Raw genomic sequence first — 24,580 nt, 5'->3', positions numbered from 1 at the left:
CTCCGATCGTAATTCCAAAACCCTACATATATTCCAGATTCTACAATACAGACTTAACAAGTATGGTGATAAGTTGCACCTCTGATACACACCTTTACCACTAAATCTAGTGATAAAGAAATTGAAGAATTCTTCCAACTGCTTCAATCTGAAATTGATCAAGCATGCAATAAATATATATTGATTATTACTGGAGATTAGAATGAAAATATTAGAAACACAAAAGAAAAATTCGTAGTTGGAAAATAAGGCCTTTGTGGAAGGCTCAAAACTGGAAACCATATGACATAATTTTGCAAGACCAATGACTTGTTCATAACAAATAACTTTTTTCAACTACGCTAAACGTGACTGCATGTGGACTTCTCCAAATAGAAAACACAGAAATCTAAGTGTGAAGAGAGTATGGAAAAATACATTGTCAGCAACTAAAGCCAGGCCAGGGGCCAACTATAGAACAGAATATCAATTGTTCATATTTAAGTTCAAGTTGAAGTTGAAGGAAAAATTTTAAGTCCACAAAAGCCAAAATATAACATTGACTATATCACACCTGAATTTTGAGAACATTTCAAGAATGGATTTGCTCTTTGAAAAATAATGACAGCTACCTCATGAGCTTTGAGATGACATCAAGAATATCATACATGAGTAACGCAAAAGGTCATTAGTAAGGCAGGACAGAAACATCAAAGGGGATGTCAGATGAGACTTTGAAACTTGCCAGTTAACTTGGAGTACCTAAATCAAGTGGCAGAAGTAATGAAGTAATATAGCTGAACCAAACACTTTACGTATAGCATTGAAGCTTTGCCAGACACTGAAAACCTTCTGATGGCACTATACCATTGCCAGAGACAGTGGCAGAAGATGAGCTCCTAAGGCTGGAAAGCACACAAAATCTGACTGAGGAAGAGCTTCTTTCTCAAAATAGAGTTGATCATATTGACACGGGGGGAGTAAAGCCTTTTGGGACCTTTATTTGCTGATGGGACACGACTACAAATTAAAAGAAAAAGTTGCACCCATATACCAATAATCAGAACTTGGAATGCATGAAGTATAAATCTGAGATCATTGTGATATCATCAAAAATGAAGTGTATGCATAAACATCAATATTCTAGGCATTAGTGAGCTGAAATGGACTGTTATTGGCCATTGTAAAATGGGAAATCATATGGTTTCCTGTGTTGGGAATCAATCAATCCAGAGGAATGGCTTTGTAATAGTCAAAAAGGACTATTCAAGATCAATCTTAAAGGACAATGCAGTCTGTGTTGATAATATCTGTCTGCATACAAGGGATCCCATACTAAAGGTAGTCATGATGAAATTGAAGAATTTTACCAACATCTTCCATTTCAAATTCATCAAATCTTCAATTGAGATGAGCTGATCATTATTAGCAATTGGAAAATATAGTATGAAATAAACAAAGAGATTGCATGATAGAATTTTGGAAGACCAATGACTTATTCATAGCAAATACTTTATTTCAAAAGCACAAATGGCAACTATACACATCCACTTCTCCAGAAGGAATCCTAAGAAATCCTATTGATTACATTTGTTAGAAGACTTGATGGAGAGGCTCAATACCAGCACAGGGACCAACTGTGAAAAAGACCATCAAATGCTAATATGTGAATCCTGGTTGAAGTAGAAGAAAATTAAAACAAGTCCATAAGAGCCAGAATATGATCTTCAGTCTATCCCATGTGAATTTCCAGAACATTTCAAAAATGGATTTTATGCATTGAACAAATGATAAGATGAGCTACAGGATAACATGAAAAACATCCTTCATGAGGAAAGCAAAATTTCACTAAAAAGATAAGAAAGAAAAGAACAAACTGCATGTCAAAAGATACTCTAAAACTTCCTCTTAATCTTCTAGTAATGGAAGAAACAATAAAGTATAAAAACAGAAGATTTCAGAGATAGGGAGGTTGAGGGGATTTGGGGAGCAAACAAGGAATCTGGGAGGAGAGAAGGGAGCCTGGGATTTGATTGCGTTTATGAATATACAACTCATTTTAAAAGCAATTTAACCATGGAGGTGTATGATTTGTGAATATTATATCAAGAAAACTACTTTTAAAAAAGAATGTTAATGTAATGTGAAACATGTAGCCAATGTCATTGAACAATATGTACAGAAATTGTTTAATGGGAACCTAATTTGCTATGTAAACTCTCCAAAACACAATAAAATATATTTTTAAAAAAAAGAATATTTCAAAGGGCAGCTAGAGAAGACAAAAATCAAATACTTTAAACATACACAGCCCTAGAGTTAGAAAACCGAAAAGGAAGACCATGCTTAGTATTATACTGAAAGAACTCAAGAAAAACCTCAAGCCTGGAGTTGCAATCATGAAAGATTATATGGGTGTGGTGGTTACATAATCTGTTGTCAACTTGAAACTTAAGAGTGAAAGGGTGGGTTTAGCCTGTCAATCAGGCACACTTTGATGACCTCATTTGGAGTAGCTACGGAGATAAATAAATAGCTCATTGGAGGCAGGGCACTCACTCACTCCCTGTGAGACATTACTGATGATGAGCCTGATGGACTCACACTGATGCAGCCAGAGCCCTGGAGCTGGAGGAGCCAAGTGGAGACCCATGCCGGTGCTGAGATGCGTATACTGCCACTGGATCCACAAGACTTTCTACCCACTGGCCTGTGATCGTCCTGCATTCAGCATCATTGCACGTTTTTCATGAGACTGAAGAGGAATTTATACATTGGTATAGGACATTTGGGCTAATATTGGACTTACGGACTTGATCTGGGCTGGGATGTTTTCTCGATATTCAATTGCTCTTGTATATAAAGCGCTTTCTTATACACATGAGTATCTATGAATTTGTTTCTCTAGTCAACCCATACTAACACAATGGGAAAAATATTGAATGGTTAAGGAAGCATCAAAAGAAGATGGAAAGAATTCAGAGTCATTGTACCAAAAAAGACTAGATGACATTCCACCATTTCCAGCAGTAACATAAGAAAAGGACTAATGGTACCGAAGGAAAAGGTTCAAGCTGTATGGAAAGCATACCAATGGAAATGCATAACAAGCTGATGAAGCATTGGAATTACTTACTCATTGATGCCAGGAAATTTGGAAAATAGCTACTTAGCTGAGTGGAAGAGATCCATATTTGTGTCCATTTCAAAGAAAGATGACCTAACTATGCTCAAATAATAGAACAGTCTCATATCACATGCAAATAAAATTTTGCTGAAATCATCCAATAATGGTTGCAGCAGCACACTGAAAGGAAGCTACCAGGCGTACAGGCCAAATTCAGAAGAGGGCTTGTAACAAGGGATATCATTGCTGATGTCACATGGATCTGAGCTAAATGCAGACTATCAAAAGATGTTTGTGCTTTAAAGACTATGCCAAGGCATCTGATAGCGAGGACCATAACAAGCTATGGAGAGCCCTGGGAAGAATGGGAATACCAGAACATTTCATTGTGTTCATGGGAAACTTTACATGGATCAAGAGGCAAATGTGTGAGTAGAATAAGAATGCTTTGTGGTTCAAAATCAGGAGAGGGGTGAGTCAGGGTTGTTTAATTTCATCATATTTATCCACTCTTTGTGCTGAGAAAAATATCAGAGAAACTACATGCCACAAAGAAGAATGGCGCAGCAAGATTGAAGAAATTCTTATTAATAACCTGCAAGATGCAGATGACACAATCTTCCTGGCTAAAAGTGAAAAGATCTTGAAGCATTTGATTCTGAAGATCAAGGATTGCAGCTTTAGGCATTCTTCAATATGGATGATAACCCAATGTAAAGAAGACAAAAATCTTCACAACTGGGCCAATAAATAACCTCATGATAAATGGAGAAAAGTTGTCAAGGATTTCATCTTGTTTTGATCCACAATGAATGCACATGGAAGCAGCAGTCAGGAGATCAAATGATACAATGTATTGGGTATCTCTGCTATGTGAGATTTAAGAATGGTGAGAAGCAAGGATGTTCCTTTCAGGGCTAAGGGGCCTGAATCCAAGCCATGATTATTGGCTTTGTCATGTATGCCCTCATATGCATGTCGGATAGTGAAAAAGGAAGACTGAAGAGGAATAGATGTATTTGAATTGTGGTAGTGTCAAAGAATATTGAAAAGTACCATGGACTGCCAATGCTATCAATTAATCTGTCTTGAAAGAAGTATATCTGGAATTTTCCTTAGAGGTAAAGATGGGGAGACTTGGTCTCAAGTATTTTCAGTGTGTTTTCAGGAGACACCAGTCTCTGGAAAGGACATCATCCCTGGTAAAGTAGAGGGTCAGTGAAAACAAGGAAGGCCCTCAGCAAGATGGATTGACACAGTGGTTGCAATCGTGGGCTCAAGCATAGACATATTTGTGAGCATAGTGCAGGGGTGGACAGTGTTCTGTTCTATTGTGAGCAGGGTGGGCATGGGTTGGAACTGACTCAGTGGCATCTAAAAACAATAAGCAGCTTACTCCAACCTAGCCACCGACACTTTTTTCCTAGAATGCTTGATATTTTCTGACCCCGGGGCTTGTATCTGGCAGGTTCTTCTGAGATTACATCACAGCTAATTCCTCCACTTCACTTGTCTTCTGCATGTTTAATGTTCTTCAGCAACAATGAATTGTCCTCATTTCACACTCACCAAAATATAAATGATAATGACATGAAAGTGAGTATGTAAAATATATATGTTTCAGATATACTTACATAAACATGTATGTACATATATGTAAAACTGCCACTTTCCCAAATGTGTTCTCTGAATAAATAACAGATTAACTTTTTAGAAGAATAAAACAAGTGGTTTATAACTAGAGCCTGCAGTGTCTTTAGTGCCTACAATCCCAAGGAAATCTTCAATAAAGATGGCTTTTTTTAAAATAAGCCAAACTATAGGGTATGCTAGAACAAATTCTAAGTTTCATATTAAAACATCTTGTTTAAATGTTGTTTTGTGTGCCATACATTTGCTTCTGACTCAGAGTGACCCTTGACTGCTCACTGAGTTTCTATAGCTTTTCTCTACGTGTAAGCTGACTCACATACCTCTCTCCCATAGAGCAGCTGGTGGGATTAGACCACTGACCTTTGGTTAGCAGTCCAGAGGTTGACCACTACAGCACCAGGGCACCATGACTTCTACCAATCATTGTAATTTATGGTTTAGAACAGAAGATGGCAAGACTTCCCCTCCTATAATTTGGTCAAGTTGCCAAGAGAGAACAATGCCTAGACAAAGGGCTGGTAAAGTAAAGTAGAAGCACTGGAAACGAGGAAGGGCCTCTGCAAAAATGGATTGATACAGTGGTTGTAACAATAGGCTGAAATATAACAATTGTGAGGATGGTGCAGGACCACCCAGTGTTTCATTCTGTTGTAAACAGAGTCACCATGCGTAGGATATGGATATACTAGAGCCTAATAACAATGAAGGGATTGTTCTGTAAACCTCATTATAAGCTAGGGGGTCTATAAGAGGCGGGTGAAAAAGAAAAAGAAAAGCATATTGCTATCAATAGTCTGGCCTAACTATTCCATAGGTTTTTAGAGGTTATAAATCTTTATGGAAGCGACTGCCTCGTTTTCTCCTGCTGAACAGTAGGCTGGAAGTTTCAAACCCCAATCTTTTGGTTGGCAGCCAAGAACTTTAGTCACCATGCCACCAGTGTTCCTTCTCAACAAGAGAAATATCCAGATCAACACCGACCAAAAACAGACTTAATAAGGTTGACTTTTCCCCAAGGATATTACTAAAAGGTCTAGCAGACTCTGCAATACTTAAAAGCATGGCAGAGAAGCAATCAAAATACCGCAACTGTTTGGTGCCTGGTTGCGGGCTCTAAATTGCAACAACTCTTAATGATATCAAGATGTATAAAGTGTTACATCTTGATAATAAAATGAGCACTGCTCTCTTGAAGTGTCTTCAGTGATGCAAGGAAAGACACAAAACAAAAACTACAAAGTCAAGGTTGTGAAGACAGTACATATTTTAAATATGCAACTTCCATAACTCCCTCGGAGGCTGGGGGCAGTTAGATCCAGATGATCCTGGCAAGAAGTCTCTTAGGAAAATAGTTGTTCCTGGCGGAAGCAAACCATCAGTTAGTGAAGGCAAATGACTTTTCGAGAGTTGGAGGCTTGGCTGTAGTCTCCGGAGGATCCGACCTAGCAATTTTGCCACCCAACTTGAACCATTCACCGGGTCCACTGGGCTCCAAAGCTAGAGAGTTGGGAGCAAGAGTCCAGGACCCGGCACAATTTGATAAGTCCCTAGGTGGCCATCAGCTTTTGAAACCGTTGCTATAGAAACAAAACCTACCTCTGGGTTAACCCCATGGCTTTCTGAGAGGCGACCTAGACGCTCCAGGGGCGTGGTTGTCGGGGTGACGCACGGAAGGGGCGGGGCGGAGCCGAATACGTAACCCGGAACCGGGTGGCAGTCCATGGCGCATGCGCTCCTTGCAAGGGGCGGGACCTTTGGAGCGCTGAGGCCGGCTGGCTTACTGAACTATGGCGGCCGCCAGGGTCCCGGCAGACGCAGCTCTGCGCGAAGCAACTCTGCGGAAGTTGGAGGTGTTTTCCGCGCTGAGAGGTACGGAGGGAGGCCCGGAGCTCTCTCGGGACAGCAGAGGGAGGGTGCTTGTGCCCCAGGAGAGTCGGAGGACCGTCACTTCCTGCTTCCCCACTGCGGCCGCGGGCCCTGAAGTAGCGAGTCTTTCTCATGCCTTGTCTATTCTTCAGTGCCTCCCCTATCTGCCTAGAGTTACCTTTCTTTGTCATAATTGTGGTTTCTTCCCATAGCGGTACAGATGTCAACATGTATCAAAGTAGTAGGAAGGAGGGCAGGAACAATAACCACAACTTCATAGTAACTGAGTAGGAAAATTGTCCATAGGAGTCTTGCGTGTGGTTAGCTCATTAGCAAAAGAAAAATACTTGAATAAATTTAAAAGCGCCGAGGCATATTGTTTTAACTCGCCCACATCTGATTTGTCAGATTTTTCATGTAAACGTCTGTAAGACCGGGTTTCACAGAGACAGGAAATGGATCAAAAATAAAAGGAAGTTTGGCATCAAGAAAACGAGAGAAAAAAACACCCCAACATACATTTATTCATCTGGTTTATCAGTAGACAGGGAGCACCAGTCTTTCAATGAGTTCATCAGAATCTTTCTGTTAATTGAGAATGCTATCATAATCTAATCGCCTTTGAACTTGCATGGTTCAAGATAAGGTAAGAGCAAAAGTGTTTAGATTTATAAGGGCAACATTGAAGGAATTGATCCTTGGGTAGGATCTTTCTTAACCAACAAACATTAAATAGCCCTGATGTGTGCAAATTGGTTTTCAACTAAAATTCACGATTTTATTCCACTGTCCTCATAAGAATTGAAGCAGCAGTCTTTGGTAAATCAAAGTACCTTCCTTAATCCAGAAACATTGCCTCTTTCAAAATTTCTAAAAGTGTTTAGAACATGAAAGGATCAAATCATCTAAAAGAGAAGAGGAAAATTTGTGGACAGTCTTCATTAGAACTGTTTAGGTGATACTGAAAATGCTTGCCTTTGAGCTGGTTCTAGCACATGTGTAAGAGTAAACTCTTCCATAGGGCTTGGGGTCACTTATGAAGTCTTATGAAAGTGGATTGCCAGATTGTTGTTGGTTTCCCCTGCCAAATTCCCTTAGCAGCAAGCTCCAACCGGTTTTTTTCACAACCCCCTCTCATCAGCCTTGTTGCCATCAAATCAACTCGACTGGTGGCAGCCCTTGGTGTACACAGAAGGACTCCATGGGAGTTTCAAGGAGGTGCCCTTCAGAAACTGACCCCCAGGCCCATCTCACTAGAAGACTTGGTGGATTCCAACTCTTGGGATAATAATTGAGTGTTGAACCACTTACGCCACCCAGTGCCTCCTTGATTGTAATTACTGACCACATATTATTACCTACTCTCAAAAAAGAAGATAGATCTATTATGTTGAGTCACAACTGGGTTTTAATCCTTAGTCTCTTGGGAGAAAAATTTGACCAAGACACACAGCAGTGCAGCCAACCATAAGTTTTATATAAAGTCAAAGTACAGAGGTTTAGTAAAGCATAGAACAGTTTTAGTGCACTTAAGCACCTTCAAGCCAACGTCTTCGCAGAAAGGTCTGAGCCTCTTGTCTGCTTGGTGTATTTCCTTTTTTATAGTCACCCCACCCTATTGCCAGTACCCTGTGAGGTAAGTTCTTTGGAGTTGTTTTGCTGGTCATTTTCTAGGTGTTATTGGTCCAGCTTTTTAAAGGCTTTGCTAGTCAATTTCCAGATGTTATCTGCCTAGATTTGGGGGGAGGTTGTTTTACCATTCAATTTATTCTTAGTTTCATGTTTTCCTTAACCAATGGTCACCCTGGCTCTAAACCTAACAGATCTATAAAGATGACAATAAATGTTCCCTTTTTCCCCTTCCTTCTAAATAGGGAAAAATTTTAAAGCTGAGATTTCTAAATATGTTCATAATTTTTTTTTTTTTTCAAATAGGCAAGCCTGTGGCACCTGGAGAATTCTGGGACGTTGTTGCAATAACAGCCGCTGATGAACAACAGAAATTTGCTTATGAGCAGCAGCTATCAGGAAAGCTGAAAAGGAGAGAGTTACCCCTTGGAGTTCAATATCATGTTTTTGTTGATCCCACTGGAGCCAAAATCGGTATATATTTTATGGTCTGGTCTTTAAAAAATGTTGGGAATAAGAATCATTGAAAAAAAACTTTTCGCTGCCTTAAAGCTAATAGCAAACAATGTAGTTTTCCATACATACCCTTTACTAATACCGTTCAGTTTGAATTAAATCAACTCTTTAGGGAGATGAAATGATGTAACAACCTTTTTACACACTGAGTTGAAGCAAACCCTTCTACAGTGTTATTTAAAAGACAATTTTATTACTTTTAGTGACATTTACTCTACTCAGATGGTGAATATTCCTTTGCACTCTATCAATAGGATTCTCAGAGTTTCTCTTCATCTTAAAGTGTCTTAAGAAATTTACATGAAGCCAGCAAGGCAAAAACATAATACATTCTCTCCTGGGACTACCGTGGGAAGTGCAGAATAGCTGAGTCTGGTGGAGTAAGTATTAGACAGTATTTACATAAAGCCGCCAGTTAAAGTGTCCCTTGCACTTCCACTTCAAATAAGATATTTGACATATTCCCAGAGGGAAATTTTTGATATACTGCATAAACCCTGGGCTCCTTGATAAAGGAGATACTGAATTTTTATTGGACATTGGGATTGTTGTAATTACGCAACCTTATTGTAATCCTCATAATTATGGACTCCATACTTTATTATTCTCATCATATGGGGTGGGGGCGGTGTAGGGAGGGGAATACAGAACATGAAGATGAATAACTTAACCAAATAACTAGATCTTAGAAAACTTTTTGTGGAAATAAGTCTAACTTGAATATATGATTATGGTAAAATTGTTTAAATAGCTTTTGTGATTTGTAATGCCATTAGAGTTTTTTTATTTGCAGACTCTAGTGTTGCAGATTGGTTAATTTACCATTGTTTCAATTAATATTCTCATGAAAATGTTATTTATTACTGAGGACTGATTTCTGGGTTTCATTATTAATTGCTTATTTTCAACAGGATGCACACTTAGTGTTCTTCCTTTGCCAATAGCTTTACAATCTTTTCACCTAGTGAATGATAGTCAAAAGTCATGTCCTTGAAGTTCTGATTTTAAATTTACCATAATTATGAAGTTGTAGTAGGTATCTATGAAATAAAGTATATTTTCTAACTTTATTTTTAAGGAAATGGAGGCTCAACACTTTGTGCTCTTCAGTGTTTGGAAAAGCTATATGGCGATAAATGGGATTCCTTTACCATCTTGTTAATTCACTCTGGTAAAATTATTCTTTACTAATTTACTTTTTTTTTCCCCTGAAGTATTTCACCACTGACACCCTGGAGACTTTCTTTTTCTTCTTTAGCCTTTATGTTGTTCTGCTTTGAAAACAAATATGTCATGCTTTTCTTCATATGATTAGGTTTTACGCAGCATGTTATTTGAAAAATTTAAATGTCCTTAAAGTTGCAGATCAAATACACTTTGAAATTTTTAATGGAGTTTCTTCTGTGATATATATATATATAAATTATTTTCCTGGAACAGAGCCTATTAAAGTACAACCATTTCTTAGGCAAGTTTTAGAGAGCATTGTTTTAAGAGGTTGGCTTACCTCTGATGGTCAGACTTTTAAAAAACTTGCTGCCTTGCATTTTCTGTCTTATTATTGGTGCCCCAAAAGTCTAACCCATAATATAAAGTTTTAAAAAATGAAAATGTGGTGATGAAAAATAAATTCAACAAGTATGTACAGGGGAAAACATGCATAAAGAGAGCATTTTATAACCAAAAAATTAGGGAAAGCTTACTCTCAGAACGAAGAATAGTCTCTCTAATTGAATAAATTTCGTTGTATAAATATTTTGGTTATATGAAACTTTCTTTGTTTTGCAACATACTGGGAAGTCTCATGAAAATTTTTCCTTGACTGGCATATGTCTTTGAGAACCACTCATTGACCTGGCTTCCAAGGCACTTTCTAATTCTTACCATTGTCTTTTTACCGAGCATTAATTCTTGATAAAGCTAATGTCAAGCTAAAGTGTTGCAATTCTATATTTAAGACCAATCAGAAATATGAAGCAGCTAAAATTGGATACCACTATTGACTAGTTCTTCACCAAAGAATGGTATTCATAGTTTTTCTCTGTTGAACAATATATCTCAAGGTTTTTTTATATAGGACAGTAAGTAAAAGAATATTGCCTTAAAATCACAGAAGACTGTATTAACAAAAAAATTGAATGTAAAGCTATTGTTTCTCCGCATACCCTCTATCCAGGTGTATGCTTTTCTAACGGCAATGTTTCCATCTCTGTAAACCTTCCTCTTTGAGTTACACCAAGACATTTTTTACATCCTCAATTTAGGTTTCTTTTAAATGATTTTTTGAGTTTGAGGAATAAACAATGTGTGAAGGGGGAAAATTACTCCATAGGATGGATGGAGTAAGTTTCCAAATGAGATTCTGGTAAGACAGCCCTTCGGAGCCTCAAGGGATGAGTTGGCATATTCCTCTGTCCAGCTTTCCTGGCTTTTTTTTTTTTTAACCAGTACAGACTTAAGTTTTCTTGAAATTTCTTCATAGTAAGTCTCATTGGTTATACTAGGCCCTTTGGGGGTGGGGCGGGGGTGTGTGTGTGTGTGTCAAGATATGACCCTTTGGAATTCTGAAAAATCGGTCACCTTAACGTTCTGAGCTGATCCCCCTGCCTTGATTTTAACTGGTTCCTCAGATCCCTTAGAAGTCTTTGTTTTTATTGGATTATGTGTTGAAGGCACTCTAGGACAAGGGAATTATTGAAAACTTGTCTGCAGCCATCCACTGATCACAGAGACATGCTTAAGCATGGCTTGTTTGGAATAAGTCCGGCCATGGATGAATGAGAACCCTAGTAGTGATACTCTTTTGAATTACTCTCATACTATCGATCTCCTAAAACATGGTAAGTTAGCTGTTTTACCACATTTACTGATTTGAAAATTGAAATTTAGTGGAAAATTTTGTATCCAAAGGTAAACAACTAAACTGTGGTGAAATTGAATTTTAATTCATTTTTGTGTGACCCTTTTTAGTAGATAATGCTGATTCTCACTATAATAACCTTAAAATTTATAAAGTATAGAATATGTTTAGGAGAAAACATTTCAAAAATTGAGAAGTTAGTGTAAGTTTAAAGGAGGAAACAATTACATTTGAAACAAGCATAAATTTAAAAGGTTTTAACATTGTATCTGGAAAATGTTTATCACCTTATATACTCAAGTCTAAGCCAACCTGAATATCAGCCGAGGCACCTAATTTTGCCACAAAAACTCGGCTTATACACGAGTATATATGGTACATTTTTGATGAATTACTCGTTTTTTAACAATTTTCCCCACTCTGAAGGTCTCATTAATGCAGGAGCTTAAATAGCATGAAACTTAAGGTTTGAAATGTAAACACTAGATAATCTTTTAGCCCATGCCATGGTCTTTTTAATAAGTTATACATTTGATTTGAAACAATTATAAACTATACAGTACATTGCAATTGTTTCCTAATCTAGAAGAACCAAATCATTTAGAAATTTATAATCTGGAATTCATTATTCTCTCCTGAATTACATTGTACTCACTATCTTTAAAGATAATTTGAATTATAACTGATATTTTGAATTATGGCTGATGCCTCTGAGGTTTTAAATTTTTAGAAACAATAATAAATTTTTAAATCGTTATTTGTTTGTTTAATTTTATAGGTGGCTACAGCCAACGCCTTCCTAATGCAAGTGCTCTGGGAAAGATTTTCACCGCTTTACCTCTTGGTAACCCCATTTATCATATGTTAGAATTAAAACTAGCCATGTACATCGATTTTCCCTCACATATGAACCCAGGAATTCTGGTTACCTGTGCAGATGACATTGAACTTTATAGTCTTGGAGAATCTGAGTTTATAAGATTTGACAAGCCTGGATTTACTGCCTTAGCTCATCCGTCTAGTTTGATGGTAGGTACAACCCATGGAGTATTTGTCTTAGAACCTTGTAATCATTCAGAACATAGAGACCTTGAGTACAGGTGTTGCTATCGTTTCCTTCATAAGCCCAGTATAGAAAAGATGCACCAATGTAATGCTGTGTTTAGAGCCAGACGATTTCCCAAGCAGGACTTTGCTGAAGATAACACTCCTTTTAAATTAGACACTGAATATGTCTACACAGACAGCTTATTTTATATGGATCATAAATCTATGAAAAAGTTACTTTTATTTTATGAAAAAATAGGTACATTAAACTGTGAAATAGATGCATATGGAGACTTTCTGCAGGCTTTGGGACCTGGAGCAACCATGGAGTACACCAGAAACACATCAAATGCCACTAAAGAAGAGCCAGACTTGATAGAGATGAGGCAGAGCATATTTCATCTTCTTAAGGGAACATCATTGAATGTTGTTGTTCTTAATAACTCCAAATTTTATCACATTGGAACAACTGAAGAGTACTTGTTTCATTTGACATCAGATAGCAATTTGAAGTCAGAGCTGGGCTTACAGTTCATAGCCTCTAGCATCTTTCCAGCAGTATCAGAGTTCTTTGGAAAAAAACCCTGTATCATTCAAAGTATACTGGAGTCGGGATGTTCAGTGGCACCTGGCTCAGTTGTGGAGTATTCCAGATTGGAACCTGATGTTTCAGTTGGAGAAAACTGCATTATTAGTGGTTCTTACATCACCACAAAAACTGCCGTGCCTGCATATTCTTTTATGTGCTCTTTAAGTTTAAAGATAAATAGACAGTTGAGTTATTCAACTATGGTATTTGGAGTGCGAGACAACTTGAAGAAGACTGTCAAAACACTGTCAGATACGCAGGTCCTTCATTTCTTTGGAGTCTCTTTCCTGTCCTGCTTAGATCTTTGGAATCTTAGCGCTACCAAGGAACTGTTCTCTGGAAACGGGATGTGTTTGGGTCTATGGACTGCTCGCATTTTCCCAGTCTGTTGTTCTTTGAGCGATTCAGTCACAACATCCTTAAAGATGTTAAGTGCTATAAAAAACAAGTCTTTATTCAACCTGAGGAGTTATGAGCTGTTGTCTGTTGAAGAAATGCTTGGCTGTAAAGATGTAGAAGACATGATAGCTTATAGAGAACAAATTTTTCTAGACATTAATTTAAAGGAAAAGTCTGATGTAGGGACATCTTAAAAAGAGAGCTTCAGAGAGTTTGTGGGAAAATGGAAGTAAAAGATAATGGAATGTTTCCACAACTTTATGAAGGGCCCTTGTATAATTTGCCTATGTTTAATTGAACAGAGTTGCAAATTAGAAAATATTCCACTGAAGTGAACTGATGAAATGTATTTTAAAACTATTACAATATTATTAAATAACACTAGTTACAAAAATATATAGATAAGCCATTTTTTTCGGAATATTTCAAGGTTATGTGTTCATAGTAGTGTTAAATAAAAATTTCTACAAATTCTTTTAGAGTTTTACCATGTTCTTTTGGTCTTTCTAATAATGTTCTTAGTGTCTACCAGTAATTTTCATCTTAAATATAGCCCTATTTAGATGAACTAATAAAATTTGCACATATAGGGCCTTCAGAATACTATAGGAATACATGTTAGGAACAAATCCGCACCCAGAAAAATTCATTTAAGTCAATGCTTAATCTGAATATTTTAATAGATAGATACAAGCACTTTTGAAATCAATGTTAAATTTTTGTTTCTCATCTATTTGTCTTATCAAACGTGAAATGAGAGTATATGTGCTATTTTTCTCTTATAAAGTTGCACACATTCTTATACAAGAGGTTTCAAAAAGTTTGTGATCAAATAGAATTAAAAGATTACATTTTCCATGAATTTCTTGAAGCCCTCTTGCTTGTCTTAGTAATTTTATTTAAACTTCTATGCATTGGAAAGCACATACGTATACATAGTTGTTTCTGTGTGGAAAGTAGGCATAATTCCAGGGATAATTGAAGTTACTGATAATCACTTACCATGTGTACTGAAGTATAAGCCGACCCAAATATCAGCCGAGGCACCTCATTTTACCACAAAAACTGCATTAAAAATGTGCTGAAGAAACTCGACTTTTACAACAGTAAATACAGTAGCTTCATTTGGGCCATTACACTCATGCTCTCCAATAGGTCCCATTAATATTACTGCTAAATTGCCAGATGGACTGATTTTAGTTTGTTTCTGTGGTTTATACCCATTCTGTTGATGATGCTGAGGAATAATATGTGATGAAAAATTAGCAGCAAAGAGACATTAGAATAGAAAGCTAATACACAGATGATCAACTGCTACAAGAAAATAAAAGGTGACTAGAACCCCAAGTTATGCGTTTCTAGTCTGGTGTAAGTACATATGTGAAATGCCTTGCTATTGAACTCTGATAATGGAAAGAGACGCGATTTGTCAATGTTTTGTGTTTTAAATTAAAATGGATAAGTGGAAATAAAAACGAATTCTTAATGCATATATAAATCTTTATTTTGTATAAAAAGTCATATGAAAATACTGTTTGGTAAGACCGAAGTTACATGCCCATGGGCCTTAATTATGGTATTTATGTGGAATTTTTCTTGTGTTTGTTTTCTCACTGAAGAGAAAATAAAAATATGCAGGAGTTATTGTTTAACATTTATTGATCACTGATTTACAGAGCTTTTAGGGGGATGCCATGTATTTGTCCTTCAGTAAATACTCAGTACTGCCCTTCACCTCATCTAAAATACTACTTACATGATTAACCATTAAGAAAAATACTGCCAATAAAATGCAATTTGATGCTTTCCATATTTGGAATTTTTATATTTAATGTAAAGCTTTTATATGTCTTGATTCAAATCTTTGTCATTCTGATATATGTATATGTGTATATATATATATATAACTATGCAAAATTAAATCCTAAAATGAAGTTAAGACATTTCTAAAAATTCATATTCCGAGCAAAATCTTGAATACTCGAGTTGTTGATATGCATGTGTTTCCAATAACACCTTCGATTCTCTGAAAGTATTTGTAAGGCTATATGTTTTCAGAATGATCCACCAGGCTGCTATCTGGATGTTCCTCCAAGCTGCAGACACCTATTCTGAAAGTTTGGGTTCTGATACTTCACTGTTAAACAAAAACCCAGCATTCTCTCTCTCTTTTATTCCATTTCATCACAAGACCCCAGAAGGCTTCTGTTAAAAGTCAGAAGTTTCTGAAAAATTAATATTCAATATTTTAATAATAAACCTGCATGGGCTGCATTAATTCTAGTTGATATGAAATGCCAGTAAGGATGTGTTAGTGCCTCTTCATTGCTTGTTGTGTAGTCCTACCACACACATGTCAATAGCAGTGCACCTTACTCATGTGACCATCACATACATAGCTATGATCCCGTCCATGTAGGAGGAGACAATAACAACAGATTGTCTGTTGGTTCCTAGGTAATGTTAGGCCCCACTGGGTCTATTCCAACTGATAGCAACTCTTATGTATGTCAGAGCGCAACGCCACTCAGTTCTGTGCCATCCTCGTAATAGTTCTTATATTTGAGCATTGTTACAGCCGCTATGTCAACACACCTTGACCTAGAGCTTCCTCGTTTTTCTTTCTCTCTGTTTTAGCAAGCATGATTTCCTTTTCCAGGGACTGGTGTCTCATGATAATGTGACTAAAATACGTGAGAGAATGTATTGCCGTTTTTGTTCCCAAAGAGCATTCTAGCTGTACTTCTTCCTAGACATTATTTGTTTATTACTTTGACAGTCCATGGTACTTTTCAGTATTCTTCACCAGCCTACCTGTGTGAGACAGGGTTCTCTAGATAAATAAAACCAGGACACTTAAATGATGATGATAGATAGTTCATAGATAGATACAGCATGAAGGATTATAACAGCTAACTAATCCACACAGCAGTACAGAGGGCTTAGTTCAACTCACTCCATGGAGTAGTTATATACTTGAAGTCCTTCAACTCAAGAGGGCTGCTGCGTCCAATGTCAAGGAAGCAGACAGCTGAGTCTTCCCTTAGGCAATGCAGGCAGTTTGCCCACAGGCAGCAAACAGCAGTACCAGTCACTACCAGCAGCTTAGGAGCTTAGTGAGGCAGACCCAGATGGGATATCGAACTCAAGCAATGCAAGACAACAGGATCCACCAGCCTCAAGCTCAAGCAATGTATATACCAGCAGCAGCATGGTGAAGGTCTTGAAGCAAACTCAAGCTCTAGCTACAGGATCCACAAGTTGGCTGTCCCACAGATCGTGTATCTCACAAATAGAGGCAGAGAACCAACTAAAGTAGCTGCAAGCTTCTCGGATCATCAGAGAGCAAGAGAGAGAGGGGTGGACTGAGCCATTTATCTCATTGCCCTCCATTCAGACTGTGATCTTATTGATCCCACATGTTCTGTTGGCCAGGTTGGCATAATAAACCTACCTATCACACCGCCAAAATATAGATTCATTGATTCTTTGATCTTCCTTATTCAGTACTAAATTTCATGTACATATGAGGCAAAGGAAAATGCCATGGCATGGGTGGGTTAGGTGCCTTAGTTCTAAGAGTAACCTCCTGACTTTTCAGCACTTGAAAGAGGTCTTGTGTGTCAGATTTACCCAATGTAATGTGTTGTCTGATTTATTGACTGCTGCTTCCATGAGCATTGATTATGGATCCAACCAAGAAGAAATCTTTGAGAACTTAAGTTTTTTGTCTTTATTGTGATGCTGCCTGCCGGTCCAGTTGTGAAAACACTGATTTTATTTGCTTGGAATTGTAAACCATACTGAAAGCTGCAATCCTAAATCTTAACTAGCAAGTGCTTTAAATCATCAGTTTCAACAAGCAAGATTGTGTCATCTGCATGATGCAGGTTGTTAATAATCTCTCCTCCAATCCTAACACTCCATTCTTCATATAATCTATCTTTTGTAATTATTTGATAATTGTCAAATATTATCACTTGTCTTTTTCTTCAGAGATATTAAAATCTGGAGGGGATAAAAGGTGAATTAAATACCTAGATGTATCATATTAAAAAGTTTTAGAAAATGATAAAAACAAATCATTCTGAAATTCCAATTTAGAATATCATTTACATAGTGATAGGGGAAAACTATTTTTGTTAAGTGGTTGTCTTTTTTTCAGCAAATTTATTTAGCCTTCCAATACAAAGAAATTATAATCGCACTTCCATCCATTTGAGGCCAACTGAGTGACCTTTTGGTTTTCGGGGCTATAAATATTTATGAGATTAGAAGGATTCCTTTCTCCTATGGGGCAGTTGGTAAATCTGAACTGCTGACTGTCAGCCCAACATGTCGCCGCCCACTATGCCACAAGGGCTCCTTAAGATTTTATAGTTGGTTTTATTTTAATTCTAAAAGCACAAAATAATTTTGTCCTGTTGACAGGGATTATGAATGGGACTGTGATCATCAAGGTCAGTAATCCACAACCCCCAGCTGCTGCAATGGAGAAGGAAGGGGCTTTCCAGTCCTGTAATGAATTACAGCCTCTGAAACACGTTTTCTACCCTGTAAGGTCACTAGGAGTTGTCATCAACCTGACGGTCCTGATTTGGCTTTATGGTTTATGTATTATGAAATGTTTCCTCTGATTTTACAATTTTTAAAAATTTGTTGCATTTAAAGCTTATATATTTAAAAGTTTATAAAGAACTCACATTTGCAACTATATTCCATACATTTATTAATGAATTAATGATTAAAGAGGGAAAAAATCTAAAGATTAAGTAATAATATATATCCTAACACACTTATTCTCTAAATTGCACAGAGTGTATCCAATTACATTAAATTGAAATGCAGCTTCAAAACCCTATTAAATGTGCTAAAATTAAAAAGAATAAGATGGCATAGATCCAAAATGAATTCCAACAACTTGTGGTAATCCATCTTTGACCTGGGCTATACTCCCAACAACATTAAGATAGCTAATGTTGACAATAAGACTAATCAAATATTTATCTGGTGAAAAATATGGGTCTTGCTGTCCCATAACAGCGGTTATGAAATCAGGTGCACCATTCAGTGTACCATGATGTTAATGATATCCCCTGAACTTGAGCAACTTGGAGATCTAGGATCTAGGCATCTTTATCTACTGTCCTGTGCTTTAAAATCAATTCCAGTTTAGAGCATATTATGATGGAATGCTGAGAAAAAATAAAAAATTATTTGATAATTCCTCAAAACACTAATTGTCAATGAAATTTTTGTTGTTGAACTACATAAAACAAACCATCTGTTTCAAGAACTAAATGATTAAAGCAAGAAGACTGAATTGGAAGGCAACTTTTAAATGCATGGTAAGAGCAATAATTAAAGCAACTATTACCTAGTATAATTTAATTTTTTGCATTATAAAGTTTTTTAGACAAAGACAATTGCAATTGAGGTTCATGGAGCCCAATTGGTGTTTATACTTCATATAATTGTACTATTAATATTTTTTGTGTGGAAATGTGTTGAGTAATTTCACATTCTCCTTTCAAAATTACTGTGCTAAATTCTATAGAAGGAGCTCGACAGTATGAGGAATGTGACATCAAGATTGGGGGATCACTAGCAACCTGTGACACGTATGTGACACAGCCTTGCTTGCTGAAAGTGAAGAGGACTTGACATACTTGCTGATGAAGATCACAGATTGCAGCCTTCAGTGTGGATTAACACTTACTCTTAAAATAACAAATTCTTACACTGGACCAACAGGTAACATGATAAACAAAGAAACTATTGAATTATTCAAGATTTTGCCTTGCTGAGAGCCACAATCAGTACTCATGGAAGCAACAGTCAAGAGGTCAAAGACATTGCATTGCATAAATCTGCAGCACAAGACCTCTTTAAGGTGTTGAAAAGCAAAGTTGTTACTTTGAGGAATAAGGTACACTTGACTTAAATCATGGTATTTTTTAATCATCGTATTTTTACCTAAGTCATGGTATTTTTCAATCTTCTCATGTGTGTGAGAGTTGAACATTGACTAAGAAAGACAAGAGAACAATCTGCATTTGAATTAGGGTGCTGACAAAGTGGAAAGTTACCATGGACTGGCAAAAGAACAGATCTGTCTTGGAAGCAGTACAACTAGAATGTTTCTCAGAAGCAGGGATGGCAAGAGTTCATTTCATATACTTTGGATGCGTTGTCAGGAAAGACCAGTCTCTGGAAAGGGACATCCCGCTCAGTAAAGTGGAAGGATGTGTTGACACAGCGGCTGCAACAATGGGATAAACATACCATTGTAAAGGATGAAACAGGACCAGGCAGTGTTTCATTCTTTGTGGACGGTCACTGACAGCACCTACACAACAGATTCTATACTGGTATTCTTCACGACTCCACTTACCTGTTTTCACAGGAATAGACTGTGAAAACAGAGAAATGTATAATGAGATATAAGTCAGATCATTCACTGGTGGTAGGGATTAGTTCCTGACCCTGGTATGAACGCCCCAAATTTATCACATTCTTCATACTTGTCCGTTTCTAGAACAGTGGACCACAATTTTGTGTCTGGTTCGAATTTGGAGTAAACACATGTGCAAAACGATTTCTTCATTGACACTTTGGAAAATTGGAGGTTCAGAAACATGTTCATGAATTCGTCACTATTATCAGACTCCTTATGTTGATTGTTGACATTTGTGTCTAAAGATGTTCATACCTCGAGTATTATTGCCCATTCATGTAAGTGATTGAAACAAACACCTATTGTTTCCTCCTGGGCTGGTTGGACAAATAGTTTATCTGTTAAAAGCCTGTGGCAATAGGGATTCTCTCAGCCTTCTGAAGTATAAAATCCAACTATTCAAACTGAGCAATTCATCTGATTGCTAAAGACTGGTACAATCCATCTGCCACTGTCATTTCCTTGCTATCGATAGCAGAATTAAATTTCCTCAATTCTGCTTCAATGAATGGCCGAAATAATCTAAACTCTAATGTCTACATTCTTTGGGCACAGTTTTATGATGTGTTACCAAGCTGCTTGTGGAATCTCCAGCCTCCTTCAAAGCTCTCCAATACCCTGTCCCCATCAACACATTTCAAATAAGTAAGCTATACGTGTGAATGACTTTTTTCAAAAAGGTTTTTTTCACAAGTACTCACTTTTTCTCTGCAGAGTATTTAGTTAGTTCAAGTGAGAGTTTGTTTACTTTTTCCGTACAGCAGTGTTGCATTGCTCAGAAAAGCATTTTTAAAAGTATTTATATCTTTAGGCAAAAATCATTTAAGATGCCACTCTTGAAATCAAGTCAGTGTTTGTTTCATTTGCAGGTTGAAAAATGTTGCATTGCTCAATGAAGTTTTACATGATTGGTTTCTTGCCTATTATTGATAGCCTTGAGGTTTGAGAAAATACATTATGTCCACCATTATGCTGTCCTTCAGAGAAACTTCAGACATTTTTCAGTAAAACCTGAAACTAGAAAACCTTTTCTACACAAAAGAAAAACTGATAATAGCAAGTGACCCACATGCATAGATTTTAATGTACATCCACAAGGACAAGATAATAAATTATGCAATCCACTGTATATATTACTAATAACACTTCGATCGATCTTTAATGAAATATAATACTAAAGATTATCTCTGAATTATAATTGCATAAAGTTGATAGTTTCTATTATCCACTCAAAGAGCTATAAAAAGTTAGCAGATGCAGAGGAAAGAAGGAGAATTGTTGTTAGGGAAACACTAGTTTTAAAGAAATACTTCTTTTGCTTGCTACAGTTGCTGAATTTTAAATCCAAAATAAATATTTGCCATGGGTTGGATGAGAAAGGGGGCAATTTAAGAAAATACCCATACTTCTGTTTGAATCTTTATTTATTCCCTAATTCCAGGTTACAAATATGCTGCAATTTCCCATAAAATAAAAAAAATTAAAAGTAAACAACAAAAGAAAACTACCTTTCCCCGAACTATTTCATCAGGATACAGACATTTTTGTGTTTCATTTACATATTTTTGAAGTTGTCTATATTTTCCATCATAATACAGTCAACTCTGAACTCCTTCTAGGTTTATGTATGCAGCTGCTGTGCCATATCTCTCCCTAACTGGAAAAGTTCAATGGATATCTCCATTTAAAGAACACTCATCCTTCTATCATAAAATGATAATGATGCCTCTACAGTGAGCCAGAGACAAATGAGGGGTACCCCCCAAAAAAGCTGGAATGTGCTGGGTGGAGCAGAGCCTTTGTAGTACGCATTTATTCCTACTAGGTGAGCATCAAGCAACCCCCTCTATGTTAGTGTATTAGTGCACACAGTGATGTTGCCTGGGAAGGTTCTCTCTGGTCACAGTGAATTTTTTCATAAAAGTTTCACTCAAACCTCGTTTTTGGTGATGGCTAATTTAAGAGAACAGTGTGCAGCTGTGAAATTTGTTTCCTGCTCGAGAAAAATGATGCAGAAATTGTGATGTTGAACAAAGCTTACAAGGACAACACTATGGGAAAAACTCAAGTATATGAGTGGTTTTCTCATTTCAAAAAAGGTGAAATGTTGATTTATGACAAACCTCCTTCTGGATGTTCATCAACTTCATGAATGGATGAAAATATCAACTCCTAGTGCATTTGGGGTTAGTTCCACCATGTCAGATTGTTATTCAAGCTTTCTATTTAGAGGTCCTGAAAAGATCACTTAATAGTATGCAACAAAAAAAGGCCTGATTCATGGCAGACAGGGGACTCATTTTGCACCACAATGCATCTGTCTGCTCACTCAGCCATCTCAGTGCACCAGTTTTTGGCAAACAACAGCTAACTTCTATTGCCTAACACACCTTACTCACTGGAACTTGCTCCCTGAACTTCTTTTTGCTTCCATGAATGCAGAGGGACATGAAAGCATAGTGATTGCTATGCTGTAGAAGGGGTGAAGAAAAAAATGAGGGAGGTGCTACCAGCCATCCAAACAGATGAGTTTGAAAAATGTTCCCAAGAATGGAACTTCAGATTTGACAAATGTATTAAATGAAATGGATTTTGAAAGTGATGAGTTTGTTTTGTAAAAAAAAGTTAAATACATAGCTTTGAAAAAAAATTCCATTTCTTGGTTACCCCTCATATACAAACCATAAATATATGAATGGATTTGGAACTGATGCTTAATTCTATTCCCAATATAAGAACAATTAATTCTTATGACATGGCCTGGCTTCATGCTCACCCTCATGATGGAATTGCTAAAGATATCAAAGCTATAGCAATGTGTGGTGAAGAAAACATATGGTGCCAGGCTATAAGAAAAATGCCATCTGGGGTCTTAGAGGCTTGTCTTCAAACAAGCATCTATCTAAATCCACATAAAGGAAGCACATCTGTACCTGTAGTCCAAGGATTCTAAATAATCAAACTCAATTCAGAAGGTGGGAATGGTATCAGACCTTATATTGTGAACGCTCAGTTTTCAGAAAGCTGTAGATGACAATTGAAGCTCAAAATCCATTTTCAGGATCCATTTAATCCATTTACTTATGGTAGGTGTAGTTAGGCTGAGAAAGAATGTTTGGAAATTGATTTTGGTAGCAATTTTACAATTCTACTTGATGTGATTGAAATACAGAATGTATGATATGTGTATTCAATTCCAACTAATAAAAATTGAGATTTTTTTGCATTTTTAATAAGTCAATTTTCTTATTATTACTAAGAGTTGTACTGATATTTTCTATTCAAGCAGAAAACTTTCAAGTGAATGACAATATGTATCCAAACTTTGTAATATGATTTTCTGTGACACTTTAGCTAAAATCAAGATGAGTCAAGAAATGTGGTTTATATCAAGATGTATGTGTATAATAAAGAAAGTATATGGATAAATAAAAATAATACCTTATCATTTAAGCTCCCCTCTGACTCATTTTAAAATTCTTTCAGGTTTAACTATTTTCTGCTCTCTCTCTGGTTCAGGTTTTTCTATGTTTTGTCTAGTCATTGTTTGGGTTTGTTTGCTTTCTGGTTGTATTTTGTATGATTTTCTATATATGAAATCCAGGATATGTAGATGTATAGAGAGAGTAACTGGATAGGGACATGGCAGAAGAGGATTAGGGGAGAACTGAAGCTAATAATGAGTCTGAGAAAATGTTCTGAAATTGATGGTGATTATGATCACACAAAAATCTTAATATGAGTGAATGATTACATTCTATGATAAGTGAAATACATTCCAGTAAAAAAAACTATTAAAATTAAAATTTTAAAATGTATTGTATTGGGCAAAATACATAACACTAAGCATCCTTTATCAACCTGGATGAGCTTTGTATCTCAATAAATGACACAGCTGTCTCCTGAAATCCACAAGGCAAGAGTCTAAAACTCATCCATTGCCTCTCTCATGTTTTCATTCATATGTGCCACCCAGTTCTTCACCAAGTCATGTTGACAGCATAACCCAAGATCTATGTGCTAGTTGATTCTAATTCAAGCTGCCATCCATTGTAACATAGATTAATGCAAACCTTTTATTTTTTCAAAGGTGTGACCCAATCATTTATGCAATGAAAACAAACTGCAACTTTTATAATTGTGTCTGAAGGCACAGTTGTGAGAAGACATGAAAGAAAAGATATTGTAGAAGATTGACATGAGCTGCATGGGGTTTTGAGAGGAAAATAAATATAGCTATTTCAAACTTGTTTTACTAAATTTGACAGCATTTGCATCCAACTTTGCTTTCCTTGAATATTCCCTTTAGGATAATCCATACACCTTTTTAACATTCTGCAGTCTTATTTGGTAATCATCTGAATGTATTAGTCCAGATAGACTACAGAAACAAATTTATGGACACTCATGTGTATAAGAAAAAGCTTTATGGTAAGATTTTTTGTTCTGATGATGCCT

General features: G+C 36.6%; 2 protein-coding genes across 7 annotated transcripts in view; one reads left to right on the top strand and one right to left on the bottom strand.

The window, feature by feature from the left end:
* LRRIQ3 (leucine rich repeats and IQ motif containing 3) overlaps positions 1-6,412 on the bottom strand; it is a 183,446-nt gene extending 177,034 nt beyond the window's left edge. For 4 of the 6 annotated variants that reach the window (XM_045292202.1, XM_045292200.1, XM_045292206.1 and 1 more), the window contains exon 1: positions 6,356-6,411. The gene's annotated coding sequence lies outside the window, so the exon portion shown is untranslated. Of the gene's footprint in view, positions 1-6,355 lie in introns of all 6 variants that reach the window. The other 2 variants (XM_045292204.1, XM_045292201.1) reach the window with 2 other exon arrangements.
* A 134-nt stretch (positions 6,413-6,546) lies between these two features.
* Positions 6,547-24,580, top strand: part of LOC101653524 (serine/threonine-protein kinase TNNI3K) — a 354,136-nt gene continuing 336,102 nt past the window's right edge. Inside the window, 4 exon segments of the mRNA XM_045291740.1 lie at positions 6,547-6,628; positions 8,561-8,728; positions 9,849-9,941; positions 12,409-13,844. Of these exon segments, the coding sequence (XP_045147675.1) occupies positions 6,547-6,628; positions 8,561-8,728; positions 9,849-9,941; positions 12,409-13,844 (1,779 nt within the window).

This window comes from Echinops telfairi, unplaced genomic scaffold (assembly GCF_000313985.2).
Source record: "Echinops telfairi isolate 266 unplaced genomic scaffold, ASM31398v2 ScPeMD7_443;HRSCAF=831, whole genome shotgun sequence".
Lineage (NCBI taxonomy): Eukaryota > Metazoa > Chordata > Mammalia > Afrosoricida > Tenrecidae > Echinops > Echinops telfairi.
Note: the sequence above shows the minus strand (reverse complement) of the source record. Positions and strands in the feature narration are given on the sequence as shown.